The sequence below is a fragment of the Danio aesculapii genome, chromosome 12, assembly GCF_903798145.1.
Source record: "Danio aesculapii chromosome 12, fDanAes4.1, whole genome shotgun sequence".
In the NCBI taxonomy this organism is placed as follows: domain Eukaryota; kingdom Metazoa; phylum Chordata; class Actinopteri; order Cypriniformes; family Danionidae; genus Danio; species Danio aesculapii.
The window spans coordinates 15,004,815-15,027,509 of NC_079446.1; the positions used below are offsets into that span (position 1 = coordinate 15,004,815).

The 22,695-nt window shown below is 36.1% G+C and overlaps 1 protein-coding gene across 1 annotated transcript in view; it reads left to right on the forward strand.

Moving 5' to 3' along the window:
• The window catches only part of oplah (5-oxoprolinase, ATP-hydrolysing), an 83,712-nt gene that overhangs the window by 37,501 nt on the left and 23,516 nt on the right, over positions 1-22,695 (forward strand). Inside the window, exons 9-17 of the mRNA XM_056469375.1 lie at positions 4,618-4,685; positions 7,302-7,588; positions 9,008-9,120; positions 11,359-11,529; positions 11,666-11,803; positions 11,886-12,024; positions 15,292-15,404; positions 17,945-18,096; positions 18,186-18,346. Of these exons, the coding sequence (XP_056325350.1) occupies positions 4,618-4,685; positions 7,302-7,588; positions 9,008-9,120; positions 11,359-11,529; positions 11,666-11,803; positions 11,886-12,024; positions 15,292-15,404; positions 17,945-18,096; positions 18,186-18,346 (1,342 nt within the window). The remainder of the gene's footprint in view (positions 1-4,617; positions 4,686-7,301; positions 7,589-9,007; positions 9,121-11,358; positions 11,530-11,665; positions 11,804-11,885; positions 12,025-15,291; positions 15,405-17,944; positions 18,097-18,185; positions 18,347-22,695) is intronic.

Here is a 22,695-nt window from a genome sequence, read left to right on the forward strand (position 1 = left end):
GCCGTCTGCCTAGCATGATACAGCTCTGTATCCACTGTGATTTAGTTTTATTCATGTTGCTTAAGGGACATGGGTCACCAATTATATATAAGCTTGGGCAAAAGTCATATTGGGTCTGCGATATCTTTACAAGATATTCATGCACCTCTCTCCAAAACTGCTGGACTTTTAGGCATTGCCATAAAACATGAAATAGGTCACCTGCTTCTTCTTGGCATCGCCAGCATTCTGGGTTGTTTTTGAAACCTGCTCTAAACAGTCTCTTAGGAGTCCAGTAAAATCTATGTAAAATTTGAAATTGTTTTCTAACATCTCTAGACATTAATTTTAAATTCCCAGCAATTTTTCCCCAGTTCTCAACTTCAAATGTGCATCCCCAATCTTTTTCCTATATTATCTTGACTGCAGAACTAATATTTTGACTCATTTGACTGAGTGGTGCATAGTTTTAAGAAGCTTCATGCAATGACAAGCTTCAAGCCGGTACCTATAATATTGTGGACTATGTTGTCAATATTTGTACCCTTAGGAGAATTTGAAGGGCAACCAAAGACATTTGTGAGCAAATGTCTCAACTGTAGATACCTCCAGAACTGATTATTAGAGAGATTAAATTCATGCTTAAGTCTTTCAAAAGATATTAATTTGTCATCTTCATAAAGATCTTCCAGAATGTTAACATTATTATCTATCCATTCCTTCCATAATACTGATGTTCCACCTATTAACAATTTTGTGTTGGCCCAGATGGAAGATGAAGGTCTTAGGAAAGGGTCAGATTGGAAAATCCGAAATGTTTTTTCCAAATTGTTTGGAGATGTGAAATAATTGGAGGATTATGTATTGGCAATGGTAATTTCGCTATTAATAATGACTCAAATGATATTGATGGGTAAACCAATTTTTCCATGTTTAGCCATAAATAGGCACGTTCTGGAGGTAACATTCATTGTCCCAGGTGCCTCAAACCAAATGCATAATGATGCAAAGATAGTTTGGGGAGACCTAGGCCTCCCCTCTCAACTGGAAGTGCAGTTTCTCTAACCGCATTCAAGGTTTCTTCCCATTCCACATATCATGTCAAATTTACTGAAATATTTTGAGTGGACAGAGACAGGTGGGTAGCTTGAGACATAATTAATTTTGGGTATAGAGTTCATTTTTAATACATTTCCCCAGAAAGATAGAAAATGATGAGCCCATCTCATTGTACCGGCTGAGATTTTTTCCAGTAAAGGGTCAAGATTAACTTTAACGATATCTTTGAACTGATGGGGAAAAGTTATTCCTAAATACTGTATACCCTTGTCAGGCCATTTAAATGCACCTGCTTGAAACAGTGATTTTGGACAATAGGCAGTCAGGGGAAGAGCCTCAGATTTAGACAAGTTAACTTTATACCCAGATATTTTTGAAAAATTATTTATTGTGCTAAGCAAAGCAGGAAGCGAATTTATTGGGTCAGTAACAAAAAGCAAAATATCGTCTGAATAAAGCATGAGTTTCTGAACTGTGCCCCCTATAACCACCTCAGGGAACCTGGTATTTTTTCTTATTGCTACTGCTAGTGGTTCCAACGCCAAACAAAAAAGCAAAGGGGAGAGTGGGCAACCCTGGCATGTACCTCGACTCAACCTAAAATATGAGGAGAGAACTCCGTTAGTTAAGACCGCTGCCTCTGGGTGCTTGTATAAACTGGCCAAATCCAAAAGCTTCTTAATTTGAGAACAAATAAGGCCATTCAACACAATCAAAGACCTTCCCTATGTCTAGTGACACTGCTGCAGAGGGTGAACTGTCATTCCTGATTGCCCACATAACATTAATGAAGCGTCTAATATTATCCCAGGAGTGTCTATTTTGTATAAATCCAACTTGGTCTGAATGTATTATGGTTGAGATTACTTTTTGTAAATGATTAGCAAGAATTTTAGAAAGTATTTTGGTATCTAAAAGAATCAATGATATTGGTCATTAACTGGCACTGTCAGTTGGGTGCTTACCCTTCTCTAACATTACTGAAATCACCGCCTGGTATAAAGTTGGGGATAGTGTTTCCTTTTCAAAAGCTTCCTCATACAGTACATATCTTTTAATAGAGGTGTTAATTCTGAGGAGTAACACTTAAAAAATCAGCTGTAAATCCATCAGGACCTGGAGCCTTCCCTAATGTAAATTTTTTTATCGCATCTAGAATTTCAATCTCTGTTAAAAGAGTGTCCAAAAATTATCTTTGATTCTCATTGGGAGAGGGGATTTTAAACGCACTGAGGAAACGTTTTATTTCTTCTTCAGAAGAGCTGCCATGAGAGGTGTAAAGATTAAAGTAATAGTCTCTAAATGCTGCATAAATATCCGTCACCTTTGTTATAATGCATCTCCCATGGGATTGAATGGGACATATTGTGGCAGAGGATTCTAGCTGTTTAATATAGTTAGCCAGCATTCTTCCAGCTTCTTCCCCGGATTCAAATGACTTTTGTCTAATTCTGAATAGGTCAAATTCCACCTTCTGAGAAAAAATATTATTATATTGATACTTTAGCTGTATGAGGACTCTGAGGTTCATTCTCTGTTTAAAATTAATTTCTCCTGTTTTAATCTGTCCCTCCAATATATATATATATATATATATATTTAAATAATGTATTTATAAAATTTTTAAGCAATACAGATAACAAAAAACAAGTGAACAAAACGTGAGGGAAAGAGAAAAAAAAAAGGGGGGGGAGTAATAAAATTTGCGATATTGCATATTCATGCACCACAAACCTTCACAAGATCTGACCTTATTAAATTAACCCTCTGATGATTATGAAGGTTATGTTTAAACCCATATGTAACAAAATTGGATCCCACCTCTCATGAAATAAAACATCTTTGCCATGTAAGACACAAGTTAAGTAGTCCAGTGGTACATATTCAAGTATTACCCTGTGCCATAAAGGCTTTGTTGGAGTTTTGTCCATTATCCAGTTCAGGAGAATACATTTTCTTGCACAAAATGTCAGGAAATTGCAAAGAGTTTTTTTTGTTTGTCCATATTAATCTCGTCGAATATCCTAAGCAGCATATGCTTGGGGTAACAACCAATATTAATAGATAAAATACCATTAATTTCTTGTTCAATCATGGCCCAGAACTTTTGAATTTCCCTGCAAAGCCAGAAACAATGAACAAGGTCTCCTTCCTCAGTTTTACATTTCAGACACATTGGTGACAACTCCTCTTTAAACTTGTGCCTCCGTGAGGGAGAGATGTGAGCTCTATGTAGAATTTTCAGTTGCATTGCTTTTACTCTGTTACATACACTTAGGGACATTGCATTTTTCCAAGCTTCCACCCATTGATCATCTGTGATTTGTATATCAAGGGTCCTTTCCCAAGTCTCTTGTGCCTCCAATATTGATAATTTCTCACGCTCTAACTTCTTTGCTGAGGCATGCTGTATTATAACTCCTCTAATGTATGCTTTGAGTGCCTCCCATGCCAGCCCCATTGAAGAAGCTGAACACAGATTAGTGGTTAAATAAAATTCTATTTGATTCTTGAAAAAATCTTTATAAGCTTGAATATGTATCAAAGTAGAATTAAACCTTCACCTGTATGATGGAACTTTTTTTAAATAAATAAATGATCAAACTACCAAATAATACCTGCCATGAGTATAACCGCATTCACCATCAGGAGGTGGTATGATCACTCTCGTAGGAGAATTTTGCTTTCACAATCCAAAATAAATAAAATAACCCAACATCAGTGCCCGAAAGCTCTGCCCCTTCCACTATACATGAGCAAAGCAGTTACCGTTGAGTGCGTGAAGTGTCCAACATTCCACACTTTTTAACAGTTGAATAAGTGCATTGTCCGGGTATTTACACTGCACTTATTCTTTTTAGAGGTTTAAGTGTGAGTGACTACTTACACTATTTAAACTACAAAATGGCATAGCATAGTGCATAAGTATGCAATTTGGGATGCACCTTCTTTCTCTTTTTATCCAAAACATTTACAAGGTGCTGACAGGTATTTCTGTGCAAAGATTTTATTTACTTATTGGAGCAATACAACTGATGTCATTTTTACCTATATAGGTTAATAATTTATCCGTCTGAAAATATTGTATTGTATTATGAATTGCATTCATGATATATATCATTTGATGCTAGTAATCTTTCCAGTGTGCTACTTCTTTTCAAACCATTACTTCATCTGACAACTCACGTACATGTCACAGATTAAATGAAATGCTTTACTGCATGACAAACTACTTTAGCATGTCTAAAATTTTAACACCTTTAAAATCATTGTTTAGATGATTTGCAAAGAAAAAGACAGTTATTCTTTATCTGCGTACAATATGTGGCATATAGAGTAGTCAGGTTGTTACATTCATTTATTTATGGTGTATTACATTTTAAGTTCATATACAAATAGTACCCATGTACTTTAACTATTGTTTTATCTTTTATTATCTTGGTATTTGCTTGGTACCAATGAACCAGTTCTGTTTCCTTTGAGAGAGTCTAGCATTCTAAAAAAATTACATATGTAACTGAATTAGGAAACTAAATTAAGAAAGTGAAATATTTCTTATATTGTTTTTCTGCATTTCAGGTCAGGGATGTTTGTTGTGGGGCCAGAGTCAGCCGGTGCTCATCCTGGGCCAGCCTGCTATAGGAAAGGTAATAGCAAACCTTCTGAACCAGACTGCGTGAAGTAATTATTTAATTTAAAATATCTCATGCAAACCACGAGTCATGTGACAGAAACCAAGGCAGCTTCACACTTTGTATGGAATTACACAGTAATAAAGGTAGACTAATTACCTTAGAATAACGATTCAACAAATCCAGATACAGATCCTCTTTCATTAATGATCATTACATCACATATCCATCTCACATTTAACCTGACTTCAGTGCACTTTTTCAGCCCAACACAGGCTAAAATTTTCATTCATTCATTCATTTTCTTTTCGGCTTATTCCCTTTATTAATCCGGGGTCGCCACAGTGGAATGAACTGCCAACTTATCCAGCACATGTTTTACGCAGCGGATGCCCTTCCAGCTTCAACCCATCTCTGGGAAACATCCATACACACTCATTCACACACACACTGCTCAATTCACACAGTCTACTCAATTCACCTGTACCGCATGTCTTTGTACTGTGGGGGAAACCGAGGCACCCGGAGGAAACCCACACGAACGCAGGGAGAACATGCAAACTCCACACAGAAATGCCAACTGACCCAGCCGAGGCTTGAACCAGCAACATTCTTGCTGTGAGACGAAAGCACTACCTACTGCGCCACTGCGTCGCCCTAAAATTTTCATACTAAACATAAAAAAAATTATAAATGAGTGAATGAACGAATGAATGAATGAATGAATGAATGAATAGTAACAACGATGAAGCAATCAAACAAACAACCCCGTGGCATTTATATGAAATCAATATTGTGATGATGGTCTTTAAGATACTTTTTGTGTAAAATTAATTCTTTTTTAAAAAAAGTTTTTTTGAATGTTTATTGAATAGTTTCACAGAATGTTTTTGAAAACAAATTAACTGTATTGGTCTGGCCCCCTAAAACCGCCCTAGAGTCTAATGTAGCCCTTTGGAAAAATTTATTGACCACCTCTGTTCTGAACAGTTTCACCAAGTCAGCACTTCAAAATGAATCTTGACTGAAATTAATTCATTTATTTTACATTATAAAGAAATTGATAATTATATTCTGTAAATGGTCATTAAATTACCATTTCATTTAATTGATCATTTGGACATTTTTCTTATTAAAACCAAAGAGGGGAAAAAGGTCATTCTTATCATATCTAAATAGGGAAAAAAAAGGGGCAACGTTTGTGTGGGGATCAAAAAAGTGAGAAATGGCAGAACAAGACAACACAAAACCAAAACTGACAGTAGACCCTTTTCAGTCTGCCACCGAACACAACTATAAATAAAACAAAAAACAAAACAAAATGTCTCTCACTGTTGTCACTCCTACTCAAAGTCTCACACTAAAAAAGGATACAAGCTGGGCTTTTCTGTGTGTTTGTGTAAGCTCACTTGTTTATTGATGTAGGGTGGTTAAGAGTGTAAAAAAAACATCATTCAGGTTGGCACCCATTAGATGCCATTTATTAAAATCGAGGTCAAATAGACAACAGTCAAACTCTAACAAACACAGAATGTGTAAGCATAATCAGCATCAGAAAACAGGCTGTGAGTTGTAGCTGGCAGAAAACAAGAAACATCCAATAATAGAGCTAATAGTCCAATAAGCAGGCAGCAGAGACAAACTAGGGCAGCACAATATATCGTTTTAGCCTCATTATTGCAAGGTGCGCATCCGCAATAGTCACATTACAGGATATGCAATGTTGAGTCAGAATTATACTTTACTGGGCACTACCATTCAAAACACATGAGACTTCTGCAGTCACTGCAGCGTTTAACTGTAACTGTTTTTAAAAGGGTGATCCAGATTGTATTTTTAAGGCTTGGTTGTGTTTATGGGGTACAAAGCAATGTGTGCTCATGCTTCATTTGTAAAAAAAAAAAAAAAATTTTTTTCATATATCTTACTTTGATTATATACTGCTACTCAGCTAACATGAAAACGTCTGTCACATTTCCTAGTTCCTCCAAAAGACCCGTCCTTAAGAGGCTCTGATTGGTCAGCTCTCTGTCAGTCAGAGTAGCTGTTAGCCGTATCAGTTTGTGCCTGAATCAGACAGAAAATGCTAGCTATATATTTTTATAATTCTCTGGAACATAATTAAATTGTAAGCACTTCTCTCTTTGTGTCGTGTCCTTTGAAAGCCCAAATACAGAAACAGAAGAAGCTCTGTGGAAATAGCAGCATTTGACGACATTTTAGCTTTCTCTGCTATAACATTACAGCCCCTCTGGCCACGCCTCTTTGCTTTGCGGGGGTATATGTATGTAGTGAATCCGTGTAACCTGAAGCATTTGTGATCTTATTAACCCGGATGTATTTTTTGTAGTCCCCAAACTTTGTTCGCTGTAGGCTTTGCTAAGCTAACTCTGTAAAAGCCAATGTCTCATTTTGCATTGAACTTTGAGCGTATTACATTCAGAGATGTTGTTTATGTTCACACAGATACATTACACATGAACTAAAGTTTAAAATATAATATCGTAGTGGAGTACCCCTTTAAGGCCTGTGACTGTGTAATAGTTACAAACAAGTTTCTCCAGCCTACACTAGTCCAAAAGACTTGTGTACAGTAACACTACAGCACATATTTATTTTGTTTGTCTACAGGTGGTCCTTTGACAGTCACTGATGCTAATCTAGCCCTCGGCCGCCTGCTTCCTTCTTTCTTTCCAAGAATATTTGGCCCTGGTGAAAATGAGCCTTTGTCAACCGAAGAAACCATGAAGCATTTCTCCAAACTCACACAAGAAATTAACCACTTCCTTTCTACTAACCAATCGTCTAATAGTGCTTCAGGAGTGCAACTGTCAAAAATGAGTATAGAGGACATTGCCATGGGTTTCATCAATGTGGCTAATGAGGCCATGTGTAGGCCAATCAGAGCACTGACACAGGTAAAACACACTTTTATTGCTTGTGGCCTTTATATTTTAAGAGTATCCCAATGGACCTAGTAGACCCAATCTGCTGAACAGCAATAAAAGATTCCAATTACTGAAGACTGAAACTACAGTTTCCATAGTTGTCAATTTCTTGAAAAGAATTTTAGCTCTGCATGATAAAAGTCTTGTCGTCTATCCAAGTTTTAGGAACAACAAATAAAAATTTGACTTCTAGTTGATCATTTGGTATCAGAAGTGGCTTATATGAAAGACAAAGGCCTCTAAATTATGCTTATTTTACCAAAATAAAATATGATCATGCCCTGATTTTTAATTATTTAATTAGGAAAGTAAGGTCTGACTTTGCTTAGACAAAAGTCTTGTCACTTAACAGAAATAATGTACAGTATAGAACATAAAGTCATGGTGCAGTAGAAAATGAATTAATATTGTGTATGACTCCTATAAGCTTAGACGACTGCATCCATTAATTTCTGCAATTACTCAAATAACTTATTAATAAAGTCATCTGAAATAGCAAAGAAAGCGTTCTTGTGGGACTCCCAGAGATCATCAAGATTCTTTGGATTCATCTTCAATGTCTGCCTCTTTATTTATCCCAGACATGCTCAATAATGTTCATGTCTGTTGACTGGGCTGGCCAATCCTGGAGCACCTTGACCTTCTTTGCTTTCAGGAATTTTGATGTGGATGCCAAAGTATGAGAAGGAGTGCTATCCTGCTGAAAAGTTTGCTTTCTTCTGTGGTTAGTAACATAATGTACAGCACAACTGTCTTGATATCTCAGGCTGTTGATGTTGCCATCCACTCTGCAGATCTCTCGCACGCCCCCATACTGAATGTAACCCCAAACCATGATTTTTCCTTCACCAAACTTGACTGATATCTGTAAGAATCTTGGGTCCATGCAAGTTCCAATAGGTCTTCTGCAGAATTTGTGATGACTGGGATGCAGTTCAACAGATGATTTATCAGAAAAATCTAGCTTCTGACACAGTCAAGTTATTATTTGTTGCTCTTACAACTGGGATCAACGACAAGACTTTTGTCAGGTAGTGTAATAAATTTGTTCATATTAAATCCTAGTTGCAGTATAAATAGCCAAATTGACAAGTAAATTGACACAAACTGCATATTTGGCTGGGTGGTGAGTACTAATTTTTAATTAATTAATTTAATTTGCTGAAAAAGTTGTGATCATGAAAAGCTTTTGCAAATCGTCATGAAAGGAAATTTGTTCGACTTGATCAAAATGGTATTTCATCTCCACTTTTCCACTGATAAATAACAAGTGACGAACAACCATAAATCCTATAAAGGGTTTTTTTTAACGGCCACTACCTAAGCCATTCTTGTTTTACAGGTCTGGAATTTGAATATTTGTTTTGAACACAAACTGTCTCTTAACAGGCTAAAGGCCATGATACATCTGAACATGTGCTGGCATGTTTTGGAGGAGCTGGAGGTCAACATGCTTGTGCCATCGCAAGAGCCTTAGGCATGAAAATGGTTTTCATACACAAGTATGTCTCTATTTTTATAACAAGTAATGTAATTAAATACAGTTATGAATATCTGATGTTTTCAAATGTTGTATTTATATATGGAGGGTGTCTGCATGATGTTGCCTGTTTTGATTGTAAAATTTGAAAAATTGGTAACACTTTATTTTGATGGTCCCTATTGCACATTTTGTTGGCTAAAAGTTGCATTGCAACTACAAGCCAATTACTTCTCATTTGAGTATTAGTGGACTGTCTGCTTAATATCTGTTGATACTGCTCCTTCAACACATTTAATTGACTTTAAGACATTTTGCAAGTACATGTCAATGTACACTAACTCTAACCCCAACCTAACAGTCTACTTATAATCTATTGAGAATTAGCTGGTATGTAGATGCAATGTAGCTTAAATTCAACAAAATGCGTTAAAGGGACCATCAAAATAAAGTGATGCCAAAAAATGTATACTAAATTTCAGGTTTTCCACTGGTCATGGAATTTCTGGAATATCATGAAATTTTAAAATGATTTTTTGCTGCTTTAAATTTGGATTTCCATTTATCAAAATGTCATTTTTCTCATGTGTTTTTTTATAAAAAAAAATTCACGCCTGTTGTTTTGGTTAGGCAAGTTTAACATGCCAGGATAATATATACTTTAGATGTTTTGGCTTTAAAATGACCACTTCAATGACTTAGTGTTTAAAAAAAATTGATGGCAGGAAAAATGTAATGTTTTTGAAAATACTATTGAGATATCAATTATGGGAGAGGAAGCATACAAGCCACACAAACAGTAAGTACATCAGATTTTTTTCTTAATCTGAGTAGCATTATCAACTGTTTTGCTCATAGAGGCTATTAAATTCATTCAAAATGACTTTCAAAAGCTAAAACCATTTAAAAATTATTGAAAGGAGTACAATGCCTTGTTTTTCCATTTGTTTTACATGTCATGAAAATTCATCTTTTTAGTCAGGGAAATTTAAGGAAATTTGGATTAGTCTTTGAGTGGAAACCCTGTTTTTTATTTCAGAAACTTTTTGAGCTACAATGTCAAACTACATTTCTTATTCAGTAGTTGTGGGTAGATTAGAATATTTTCTTTTCTTTTACTTTTTAAAAAAGGTTTTTGAGCTGACACCTTACAAAGCGTTATATGTACAATCATGTTACAATCAAAGATGTAACACACATGTGACACCAATGGGGTTTTTCTGTAAGGGACCCTCATAAAAAGATTAATAATTTGTCAAATAGTTTAAATGTTTGATGGTGCACAATGTCTATGTATCTTGTCGTACACAAGAATAATCTCTTTTTGCTGATGGAGGTTCTATAATTTAAGAAATGTAAGAGTTGCTTAACATGCAAGTATTTTTATAATGCTTTATTCCGCAGAGATTGTTTTAAAGTAGCTTTTAAACATTATTTAAAATGGAAAGTAACAACAAAAGCTTTTGGAGAAACTAGGGGACGCCAGTTAACTGGGAGTATACATTTAAGCTAACTGATGATTTAATGTAACAATGCATTCAAGGCAAGTAAAACTAAGTTCATTTATATAGCACATTTTAAGTCATACACATTGGTAATTGTAAGTTCTTTACATAGACAAGAGTAAAATAAACATAAAAAAGAAATATAAGAAATAAGAACAACAAAGAATAAAAATGATTTAAAACTGATTAAAACGTGTTAAATTTGTTAGAAATAAAAAAGAAAAGAAAGACATAATTTTGCGATCTGTCAGACGTAGCGCAGTGCTCATTCAGTAAAGGCAGCTAAACATTCATTAAATCTGTTTTTTTTTGTTTAGTCCCTTATTTGTCAGGTGTCGCCACAGCGGAATGAACCACCAACTATTCCCAGCATGTTTTACACAGCAGATGCCCTGCCAGCCACAACCCAGTAATGGGAAACACCCATTCACTCTCATTCACACACGCACTCATGCTCATGCCATCAGCAGCTAAACAGATGTGTTTTAAGATATGATTTGAATGTTCCTAATGTTGGAGCACATCTGATCATTTATGGAAGCTGATTCCAGCAGCAGGTGTAGCAGCTGAAACAGATTCACCCTGCTTTGACTGAACTCTTGGAAATTTTAATTTACTTGATCCTAATTATCTGTTAGGTTTGTATTTAGTGAGCATATCTGTAATGTATTGAGGTCCTAGGCCGTTTTGTGATTTATAGCATGTTTTTTTGTCCACTTTTGGCTAGTTACTATATATACTCTTTCTCCTGCTAGATACAGTGGAGTGCTATCAGCGTATGGTTTGGCTCTGGCTGATGTGGTTGAAGAGGTTCAGGAACCATGTTCTCTACAGTATGAAGCAGGCTCATTCTCTGAGCTGGACCGTAGAATAGAGCAACTGTCTCAACGCTGTGATGAAATACTGCGCAAACGTGGCTTTAGCAGGTCCTGCTCAAAGTTTCTCTTTTTGATTTCATTAACTTGATTAACTATTATTAACTTTAAACAAATACAAATGAAAATGCAATGACATATGATTGTAGTAATAATATGATAATAACATATGATTTTGTTTGTGCAGTTCTCAGATTAATATAGAAGTGTTCCTGCACCTGCGCTATGAAGGCACAGATTGTGCGCTCATGATCACAGCTACAGGTCACCCCAGTAATGCCAGCTCCTGCCACACGGGAGACTTCCGCACTGCATTCACTAAACAGTACTGTAGTTTTCAATGTGAATAGTCCAAAACGACTGCTTGTATGCTTATCTGAGTTTTACTCTTTCTTTTTCTACATCAGATATCTGAAAGAGTTCGGCTTCACTATCACTGATAGGCCTATCATGGTGGATGATATCCGTGTACGGGGTTCTGGGAAGTCTGGAATTAGGTCAGAAGTGCAGGCCAAAGCAGGACAGAAATCTCCAAATCCTATTAAGGTATGCAAGGCATGTAGGGTATGTGCATGAATAAAAAAAAAATAAAATTCTAAAACCCGAAACACTCTAAAACTGCACTCTGTGTCGCTGAAAGTAATAACAAATCAATGCATTGCTTTAAAACACAGCAAGCTCTTTAAACATGTTAGGAGTTCTCAAAAGTGGAAATTGTCATTGTTGGGTAAACGTTTCAAATAGTAAATAGAAACTTCTGTAATCTTATTTGCTCTAATATAAAAAAAAATAACCACGGTAGTGTTTTACTGACAAATGTAATATAAACTGAATGGTTGCACTAGTAATGAAAGAGAAGATCCCTCAGCCAGCCGTGTATATAAATATTCCAACTGGTGTCAGGAGGCTTTCTTACAATTGAATGTATTTAAGACTCAAGAGATGGCTATTGATTTTAATTCTAAGAGAAGACTGATTAAGGGTAAGCAAATAGGGATAAGCAAATACTAATATTTTGTGTAAGAAGGGCAGTGGTCTAAAGTAACAAATTACAAATACTTAAACTACTGCAGTTAAGTAGTTTTTCTTAGGAATTAAAACTTGCAAAGTAATTTTAAAAATGTGCACTTTTACTTTATCTACTTTTTTAGTGCAGTATTACTACTTTTACCCCACTATTTTCCTTCAACCTGCAGTCACTACTTTATTTTTTCCTGTCTATGGGGATTGGAAAAATTACAATTAATTATTATCCATTACTGTCCATTAAATCACACATTAAAGGTAAATCTCATTATAATGAACTACCTCAAGACATGGGTGATTTATATTTGCGGCAAACTGTTTGCAAGCATTAAAAGTGTCCAAGAAGATGTCCAAAATCTTTACATGCATTGACCCAGAGACTGTATATAGATGCATGTCACTGATGAGAAGAAGACTGATATTTACTGTATGATGACCAAAATGGCCTTAACACCCAGCAGGCACAAGACGTCAACATGATGTCAAATTGACGTTGGAAATTACATTTGGTTTGGAAATTAAAATTGGGTTGAGGTCAGAACTCAATCTCAGGCCGACATCAATGTCTAACGTCCAATCTAAAATCAACCAACATCAACGTCATTTGATGTCGTTATTGGACATCAAAATACCGTCCTTAGACGCTGGCTAAACATAGAATTTTGGTCATTGTTGTACAGCCATTTTCAGATCTCTCCAAAGATGTTCAATAGGATTTAGGTCTGGGCTCTGGCTGGGCCACTCAAGGACATTAACCGAGTTGTTGTGAAGCCACTCTATTGATACTTTGCCGGTGTGCTGTGGGTCATTGTCCTTCTGAAAGATGAACATCTACCCCAGTCTGAGGTCAAGAGCACTCTGAAGCAGGTTTTCATTCTAGATGTCTCTGTACATTGCTGCATTCATCTTTCCCTCTATCCTGACTAGTCTTCCAGTTCCTGCTGCTGAAAAACATCCCCACAGCATGATGCTGCCACCACCACCATGCTTAACTGTAGGGATGGTATTAGCCTGGTGATGAGCGGTGCCTGGTTTTCTCCAAACTTAACGCCTGGCATTCACTCCAAAGAGTTCAATTTTAGTCTCATCAGACCAGAGAATTTTGTTTCTTATGGTCTGAGAGTCCTTCAGATGCCTTTTGGGAAATTCCAGGCAGGGAGTGGCTTCCGTCAGGCCTGATTGGTGGATTGCTGCACAGATGGTTGTCCTTCTGTAAGGTTCTCATCTCTCCACAGAAGAACGCTGGAGCTCAGACAGAGTGACCATCGGGTTATTGATCACCTCTCTGACTTAGTCCCTTCTCTCGCTGATCACTCAGCTTAGATGGCCAGCCAGCTCTAGGAAGAGTCCTGGTGGTTTCAAACATCTTCCACTTACGGATGATAGAGGTCACTGTGTTCATTGGAACTTTCAGAGTGGCAGAAATCTTTCTGTAACCTTCCCCAGCCTTGTGCCTCGAGACAATCCTGTCATGAAGGTCTACAGACAATTCCTTTGTCTTCATGCTTGGTGTGTGCTTTGACATGCACTGTCAACCCTGGGACCTTATATAGACAGGTGTATGCCTTTTCAAATCATGTCCAATCAACTGAATTTACCACAGGTGAACTCCAATTAAGCTGCTGAAACATCTCAAGAATGATCAGTGGAAACAGAATGTACCTGTTTCAAAAAGATAAAAAAATATATCTTTTTTTCACATTGTCATTGTGTGGTATTGTGTGTAGAATTTTGAGGAAATAAAAGAATTTAATCCATTTTGGAATAAGGCTGTAACGTAAAAAAAAATGTTAAAAAATTTAAGCGCTATGAATTCTTTCCGGATGCACTGTATGTTAAAGGTGAGATTTGTTTTAAATAATACATATAATAATAGTACATGGGTGCTTTATTGGGTGTTTAAACAATTGCATTGTGTATATATGGTGTCACTTTGGTGTTATACTATATATTACCAACTTATGAGTAATTTCTTTGAAACAAACTGTGTGAAAGTGCTTTTTTTTTCAATTTTTGGAAACAAATTTGACTCCACATCACAAGTATTTTAACAACAACTTGAGACAAGTATAATCTAATTTAACAGAAGAAAGTATGTGTGGCTTCCTTCTGGTAAAGAATGATTTTGAACAGCCTTCTAAGTCATCATAACTAGGCCCACACAGAATCTGCTCACACAGAAATTCACAGATTTCGACAGGTTTTTAACCAATCATTGAGTCTATTTCTTTACTTGTGTAAATTTAGATTTATTCAGTTTTGAAATTATTTTTAGTAATATTAGTAATTGTGAAAATGTTCATATGATTTATTTACAGTACAATTTGTAAAGTAATATTTCCTGTCTTTTAGTAGATATATTATATGAGACTTGCTTTGTTTACCAAATAAGTGGATCTAATTGGATTTGCATTGTAAACATTAAATAAAAGTTAAAAAGTTATTATTTTTTAATTGAATATAAAATTTTTTGTTACGATTCTCCCAAAAATCATTACACTTAAATCCACAGATTTTTTTTTACAAAATTCTGTGCAGAAATAGCTAAAAATTTCCATAGATTATGTCTGGCCTTAGTCATAACATCGGACCATATTAAAGATGTTTACACGCAAAATAAACCCTGTTTTTGCTTATATTCTCTTGCTAATTTTAATTCTATGTCATATTTATCGACTAAACTTGCCTAAATGACCTAATGTGATTAATAAAACCAAGGCATTCAGTCATTCAGAAATTTTGTTCATTAACTTCTTTTATTTTTTCTTCCATCTTTTTTGGAACCAGATGACACAGTGTTACTTTGAGGATCGTTATCTCGACACAAGTGTGTATCTGTGGGAGGATCTTTCCTGTGATCACAGTATTCAGGGACCAGCCATCATTATTGATAAAAACAGGTTTGGTATTTCCTGAAATATTTAAATTCTACATTAAACATCATTTATTTTGTTTTTTCAAATGGCTGCTTGTTTTGGGGGGTCAGAGTAGATCAAACCTGTTAAAGTTCATTGGGTGTGTCATTACCGTCTCGGGATTTGAATGTTTGAGAGTGAGGTTGAAGGAGTGTTGAGGCAGTCCACTGTGTAGTCAAAGTGATGTCTGGCCAAGGCAGATCAAGAAGAGATTTGGCATGGGACGATAAGCAGTTTCATGGTTTACCGCAGTTTGGAAAAGTCAAGGTTTTTTACACCGCTAAAATGTTCTGTTATACCATTCCCAAGGTATATGTAAGGTTTTTTAAATGTATATTTTATATGTGTTGCAAAGAAATCTGTGTTTTTAAAACTAATGAAGAGAACAGAAGTCAATGATTTAAACTATTTAGCCTGATATGTTTACTGTTCCAAAATATTAAAACTGTCTCTTAAAATAAAATAAATTATGTTCAATAGGGAAATTATCATCATTATTTTTGTTTTACCCAAAAAAAATTTTTACATTTATTTATTCATTTAACAGATGCTTTTATCCACAGCAGTTTACAAATTAGGATAAAATAAGCATTTCAAATCACCAGAATGCAGCAATATATGTATAGATGTCATATATAATATATATATAAATGTCATGACAGTAATGTTGTCATTTTTTACCCATACATACACATATACTGTATATACATATGCACAGAAACAAAATACTTTGACATGTGGTTTGTTAAGCTCACTCAACTGCATTAAGTATTTTCCCAGAAAAGTGGAGTCTTCATAAGAAAGTGTTTGGTGCATAAGGAGAGGAGAAAATGTAAATTTAGGTATTAGGTACACGTGTCCAACTGCTCGTTAACACAAATTATTATTTTTTTGTTTTACCCAGACATTTAAAAAGAACTTATTTTAGAGCAGTATTCATAATATCGTGGTAACGTGAAACCGTGATATTTTTTTCCGAGGTTATCATACTATAAGTTTAGACCTTACACCGGCCCAAAATTATTCAAAATTACTCAAAATTATTTTTGCTTTGTTCAAATTACTTGTATAAAATGAGTAGAAACAACACAATTCTTGTTTTTTGGGACAGCTAAATTGTTTTATGTTCAGTCTACTTAAATTCATAATTAATAAGTTAACTTAATTCCTTCATGTTGTTTAAAGACAAATCAATTGTGTGGAACCCAGAATTTTTTACAGTGCAAGAAGAGATGTTGACTAAACCTGACCTTGGATCTTGTTAGGCCTATAGTGTCCAATAGGTCAGACAAGAATGGTAAAGGAAGGAGGAATTCGATGGTTGTCACAAGGGTGTGTTCAGACAACAAATCCTCATCTACCTGTTCCAAAGTTGACATGGCAGCAGACTTGGTGTAATGTAATGATGCTATGCAGACAGGAGTAGTTCCAAATCCAGCTTTATTATGAGAATGGTCAGACAAGCATGGGTCGAAAACCACCATAAACAGTGTAGTAGATGATCCAAGAGCGTAATCAAAAGGCAGGCAAAAGTTCAGGGAAGGCAGCAAAGAATCAGAAAACAATAAACAAACAACAATAGTCAAAAAACACAAGAGACAAGAAAACCGCTTTGAATGATAGCAACAGCAAATCAATACTCAGAAATGTTGATGACAAACTAAGAGGCATATAGTCAGTGATGATGAGTTTTAGCTGTAAGTGTGTATGCGTGTCCCAATGGCTGTCAGCTGAGGCAGTAAAGAGCTCTGCAAGATGCATTTCATTAGGATGTGCTCTCTAATAGGGACAACACTTGGGCTCTATCTTTGTGAGTGTAGTAGGAGTGATTATGTGTTTCTGTGTTTTTTCTTCATTCTCTTTTAGCATCTCTACAAACGGGTTTCAAAATTTTCAGGAAAGAAAAACTTATGTTGTAAAATTGTAAAAATATGCAGATGAGACTATCAAGCCCAATGGCTGATAATAGCCATACAGTTCTAATTAAAGATCTCATAAATTCCTACAACTCATAAATTCTTATATTTTATATTTTAAAGACTACGAGACATGATTTTTCCAAAGTTAAGTTCAAGTTTACAGATGTATTTAGAAATTATAACCATCTTGAAACACCATATGATTTCATTCATTCATTCATTTTCTTTTTGGCTTTGTCCCTTTATTAATCTAGGGTCACCACAGCGGAACCGCCAACTTATCCTAAAATGTTTTACATAGCGGATGCCCTTCCAGCTGCAACCCATCACTGGGAAACATCCACACACTTTTATTCACACACATACACTATGGACAATTTAGCTTACCCAATTCACTTGTAGCCCATGTCTTTGGACTTGTGAGGGAAACTGAAACACCTGGAGGAAACCCACACAAACATGGGGAGAACATGCAAACTCCGCACAGAAATGTCAACTGACCCAGCTGAGGCTCGAACCAGCGACCTTCTTGCTGTGAGGTGACAGTGTTACCCACTGCGCCACCGTGCCGCCCCACTCATTTACTCATTTATGGTTTTTTTTCAGCACAATTCTTGTGGAGCCGACGTGTGTGGCTCATCTGACAGAGGATGGTGATGTGTGTATTGCTGTTGGCATGGGAACGCAGTGTGTGTTAGGAACCGAACTCAACACCATCCAGTTGTCCATCTTCTCCCATCGGTTCATGAGCATCGCAGGTTTGATGGAACAGGCAAAAAAAGAGTGTTAGTGTGAAATTATCTGTAAAAACACAATCAAATCTTTCTGTTTTTTTTGTTAAACACAGAGCAGATGGGCCGTGTGCTACAGAGAACCGCCATCTCCACCAATATAAAGGAGCGTTTGGATTTCTCATGTGCTGTATTTGGTCCTGACGGAGGTTTGGTGTCTAATGCCCCTCACATTCCTGTTCATCTAGGGGCAATGCAGGAGACTGTACAGTTTCAGGTACACAAATATACAATAAACTAAAGCACAGATTTGTAAAATTCTTGATTGTGTTTTGTCAGCAGACATTAATTTTAAATAGCTGAATCAGTATGAGGCAGTATGTTCACTGCTATTGTTTTATAGTCTGGCACTGGTTCTTGTCTTCAGCCATGCACTGATTATGATTATGTTTAATTTACATTTATATATTTAGCAGACGCGTTTATCCACAGCAGTTTACAAATTACGATAAAAGAAGCATTTCAAATCACCAGAGTGCAGCAATATATGTATAGATGTCATATATTATATATAGATGTCATGACAAGTCTAAATAATTTTGTCACTTTTTCATGCATACATACACATGCACACAAACTGTATATACATATGCACAGAAATGAAATACTTTCTGACATGTGGTTTGTCAAGCTCACTCACATGCATGAAGTATTTTCCTAGAAAGGTGGAGTGTTCATAAGAAAGTGTCTGGTGCATAAGGAGAGAAAAGAAAAAAGAAAAAAAATTCTCGCTGGACACTTTATTAGGTACACATGTCCAACTGCTCGTTAATGCGAATTTCTAATCAGCCAATCACATGGTAACAACTCAAGCATTTAGGCATGTAGACATGGTCAAGACTATCTGCTGCAGTTCAAACCGAGCATCAGAATGGGGAAGAAAGGTGTTTTAAATGACTTTTGAAAAGGTTTAAAGTTTACAGAGAATGGTCCAAAAAAAGAGGAAATATTCAGTGAGTGGCAGTTCTGTGGGCGCAAATGCCTTGTTGATATGGCCAGATTGGTTAAAGCTGATAAAAAGGCAACAGTAACTCAAATAACCAAACGTTACAACTGAGGTATGCAGAAGAGCATCTCTGAATGCACAACACATCGAACCTTAAGGCGGATGGGCTACAGTAGCAGAAGACCACACCGGGTGCCACTTCTGTCAGCTAAGAACAGGAAACTGAGGCAACCATTTGCACTGGCTTACCAAAATTGGACAATGGAAGATTGGAAAAACGTTGCCAGTCTGATGAGTCTTGATTTCTGTTGCGACATTTGGATGGTAGGGTCAGAGTTTGGTGTCAACAACATGAAAGCATGGCTCCATCCTACCTTGTATCAACAGTTCAGGCAGGGGGTGGTGGTGTAATGGTGTGGGTGATATTTTCTTGGCACACTTTGGGCCCATTAGTACCAATTGAGCATTGTGTCAACGCCACAGCTTACCTGAGTATTGTTGCTGACCTTGTCCATCCATTTATGACCACAGTGTACCCATCTTTTGATGGCTACTTCCAGCAGGATAACACGCAACATCATAAAGTGCAAATCATCTCAGACTGGTTTCTTGAACATGACAATGAGTTCACTGTACTCAAATGGTCTCCACAGTCACCAGATCTCAATCCAACAGAGCACCTTTAGGATGTGGTGGTACAGGAGATTCGCATCATAGATGTGCAGCCAACAAATCTGCAGCAACTGCGTGATGCTATCATGTCAATATGGACCAAAATCTTAGGAATATTTACAGTATTTTGTTGAATCTATGCCACAAAGTATTAAGGCAGTTCTGAAGGTATAATGGGGCTCAACCAGGTTCTAGTATGGTGTACCTAAATAGTTTGACACTGCATAATGTTCTGAAAACATGTAGCAGTTATCTATAATCGTTGAAGGTACCAATGTAATTTTGTTCCAAATGTAAATACTTAGTGAGTGCATTATAACTAAACAATGTTTTTTTACCCGAAAGCACTAAGGTAAGCCTATCCATCCATGCGTGTATGATTATATAAATAAACAGAAATGTATCTTCAGCTACTCAGGCAAGTGTGCAGTGTGGAAATAGCATTCAAACTGCCAAATTACTGGTTTTAAATACAAAGAAACACTACATAGAAAATATACTATTTATAAATAAACTAAATATAAAATAGAAAAAGCCTTTCTTCCTCAACAAGAAAGGTAGTCATTTACCTGTCTGATAGTAGGAGGAGTTCATTATATTGCATTAGCTATCATAAAGAGTAATTTTATTGTAGTGTGTACCTGAATTTCACTTCATGGATGAACTTGATAAACAATAAACCTAACGAGTTACCAAAAGTAACAAGGTATTCTTCTCTCTAAATTTTCAGCTTCTGATCATTTTTATCTTAAATGGTTTTCTCCTGGAAAAATTTGTAAAATTAATTAAAAAAACACAAGTGTTTCCAATAACTGAGCAGAAAGTAGATTTAACACACGGTCATCCACCCAGAGGCAAAGCACATCATGAAGTCAATGTCTTTCTGTAAGATGATTGATGGATTATTTATTAACCACTGGGTAAAATTTTACCTGGAGCCTGTGCAATGAAGCTGAATTACCTGACAAGCCAGTTACATTTCAGTTAGCTTTCACCCATCACATGACACAGAGGTGTCAAACTCAGTTCCTGGAGGGCCGCAGCCCTGCAGAGTTTAGTTCCAGCCCTGCTTCAATGCTCCAATCTGTAGGTTTCAAACAAGCCTAAAGCACTCAATTAGTTTGATCAGGTGTGTTTAATTAGGGTTGGAACTAAACTGTGCAGAGCTGCAGTCCTCCAGGAACTGAGTTTGACACCTGTGCAATAAAGACAGTATTCCAGTTTCCCTTGTTTCATATTAAAGCTGACTATATAATAAAACACTTTAAGGTTTTAATTAATTATCATTAATTGACATTACACAGTAAATTTTTGTTCAAAAAAAAATTTTTATACATAAAAATAAATATACAAATAGCTTTAATATAAATGTCAGGACCCTATCGTGTTCATCTTATCTGTTTTGTCTGTGTTCCATGTTTCATTTTTTGTTTTCTGTCAGGAAAACAACCATAGAGGAACGGAGGAGCACATGGTAAACACAAACAAAAACTGAGCGATGTGCTCCTCCTTCTCCAATGTTGTTTCCCTGTACCACGTCCCCTTGTTTAGCACTCATCTAGTCCTATTTGTGTAAGTGTCTTCACTAGATCCTTGTGTACTTTTGTCCCTGGTTCGTTTTGTGCTTTGTAACTTGTGCTTGGTGTTTGTTCTTTCATGCTTTGTCACTGAGCTTCAAGAATCTCTCCTTCTTATTTAGTTTATCTTTAATCCTTAATCCTGTGTCTTATCCTTAGTATGCTTGTCTTAATTATTATATTGCTTTTTTGGTTTTCTTTTGTTTAGTAGTTATTATAGTTGTAAAGTTTGATTATCTTTTATTGTCCTGTTTTATTTTATATTAAGCCTTAAGTAGTTACTTTTGTCTTTGATTTCTATTTCCTTTTTTCTGTTGGCTACCAAATAGTTTTGCCTTGTTATTTAGTTATTTTAGTTTATTTTTTGCTTTTAGCTTCAGTTCTCCCCATCTGTCTTTGGATATTGTGTTTGCCTTGTATGTTACTGATAAAAATGAAAGCACCAAATTTGCACATTACAATTATTACAAAATGTATTATGTAACACTAAAGACTCAAGTAATTGATGCTGTGTGAGTTTTAAGTGAATTGTGAGTGAAATTATATACTAATATACCATATCTATAGGTGTATTTGTTTTATTTAAGATCATTTATCATTTATAATTTTCTTTAGACTTGTAATGCACTCCAGAATCTGACTAGCTGTAGGCTCTAGAACAGTCATCTGAAGCGTTGTCATACAGTTTTATGCCTTGATTTCATTTACTAACTCAGATTATATTTGAAGTGTTTGGAAGTAATTTGTGTTTTTCTCCTGTAGAAAAACGTCATTAGAACAATGTTTAGTGGCTCAATGTATTACAACAGTGTTTTCAAAAGTCTAAACACTTTATTGATATAGTACACAGCCAAGCACATGTGTTCAGAATACAAATGAGTCGCAGGTAATGAAGTATTAAGCATTTCTCCCAAAGAAAAACCTGTCTAAGCAAAATGTTAGCAGGCATCTGTAGCCCCGCTTTGCCTTTGTTTGGTATCCCCCTGTCGGTGCGATGACGTGTTAACAATATAGCGGGAGTTGGCCATGTCTACTTGTAGCACCTTTTCTTCAGAAACCTATGGGTGACGTCACGGATACTATGTCCATATGTTTTACTGTCTATGGTCCTGCCCTGCCACTTGTGAGTCCAGGGCTGTTGGTATCCTTTGCCTTACAGCTGGACCTGCCTGGATTGGGATTGGCCAGTTCTTTCTGTCCATAAATTTTGTGTTGTCTATGTTCTGTGTTTTATTGTCTGTCCTGTGTCTGAGCACATGGCTTAGTGTGTGTTTGTGTTTGCCATGTTTTGTTTCCCCCTCCTGTACCATGTCCCTTTGTTTAGCCCTTATCAGGTCCTTGTTTGTGTAAGTGTCTTCACCTGATCCTTGT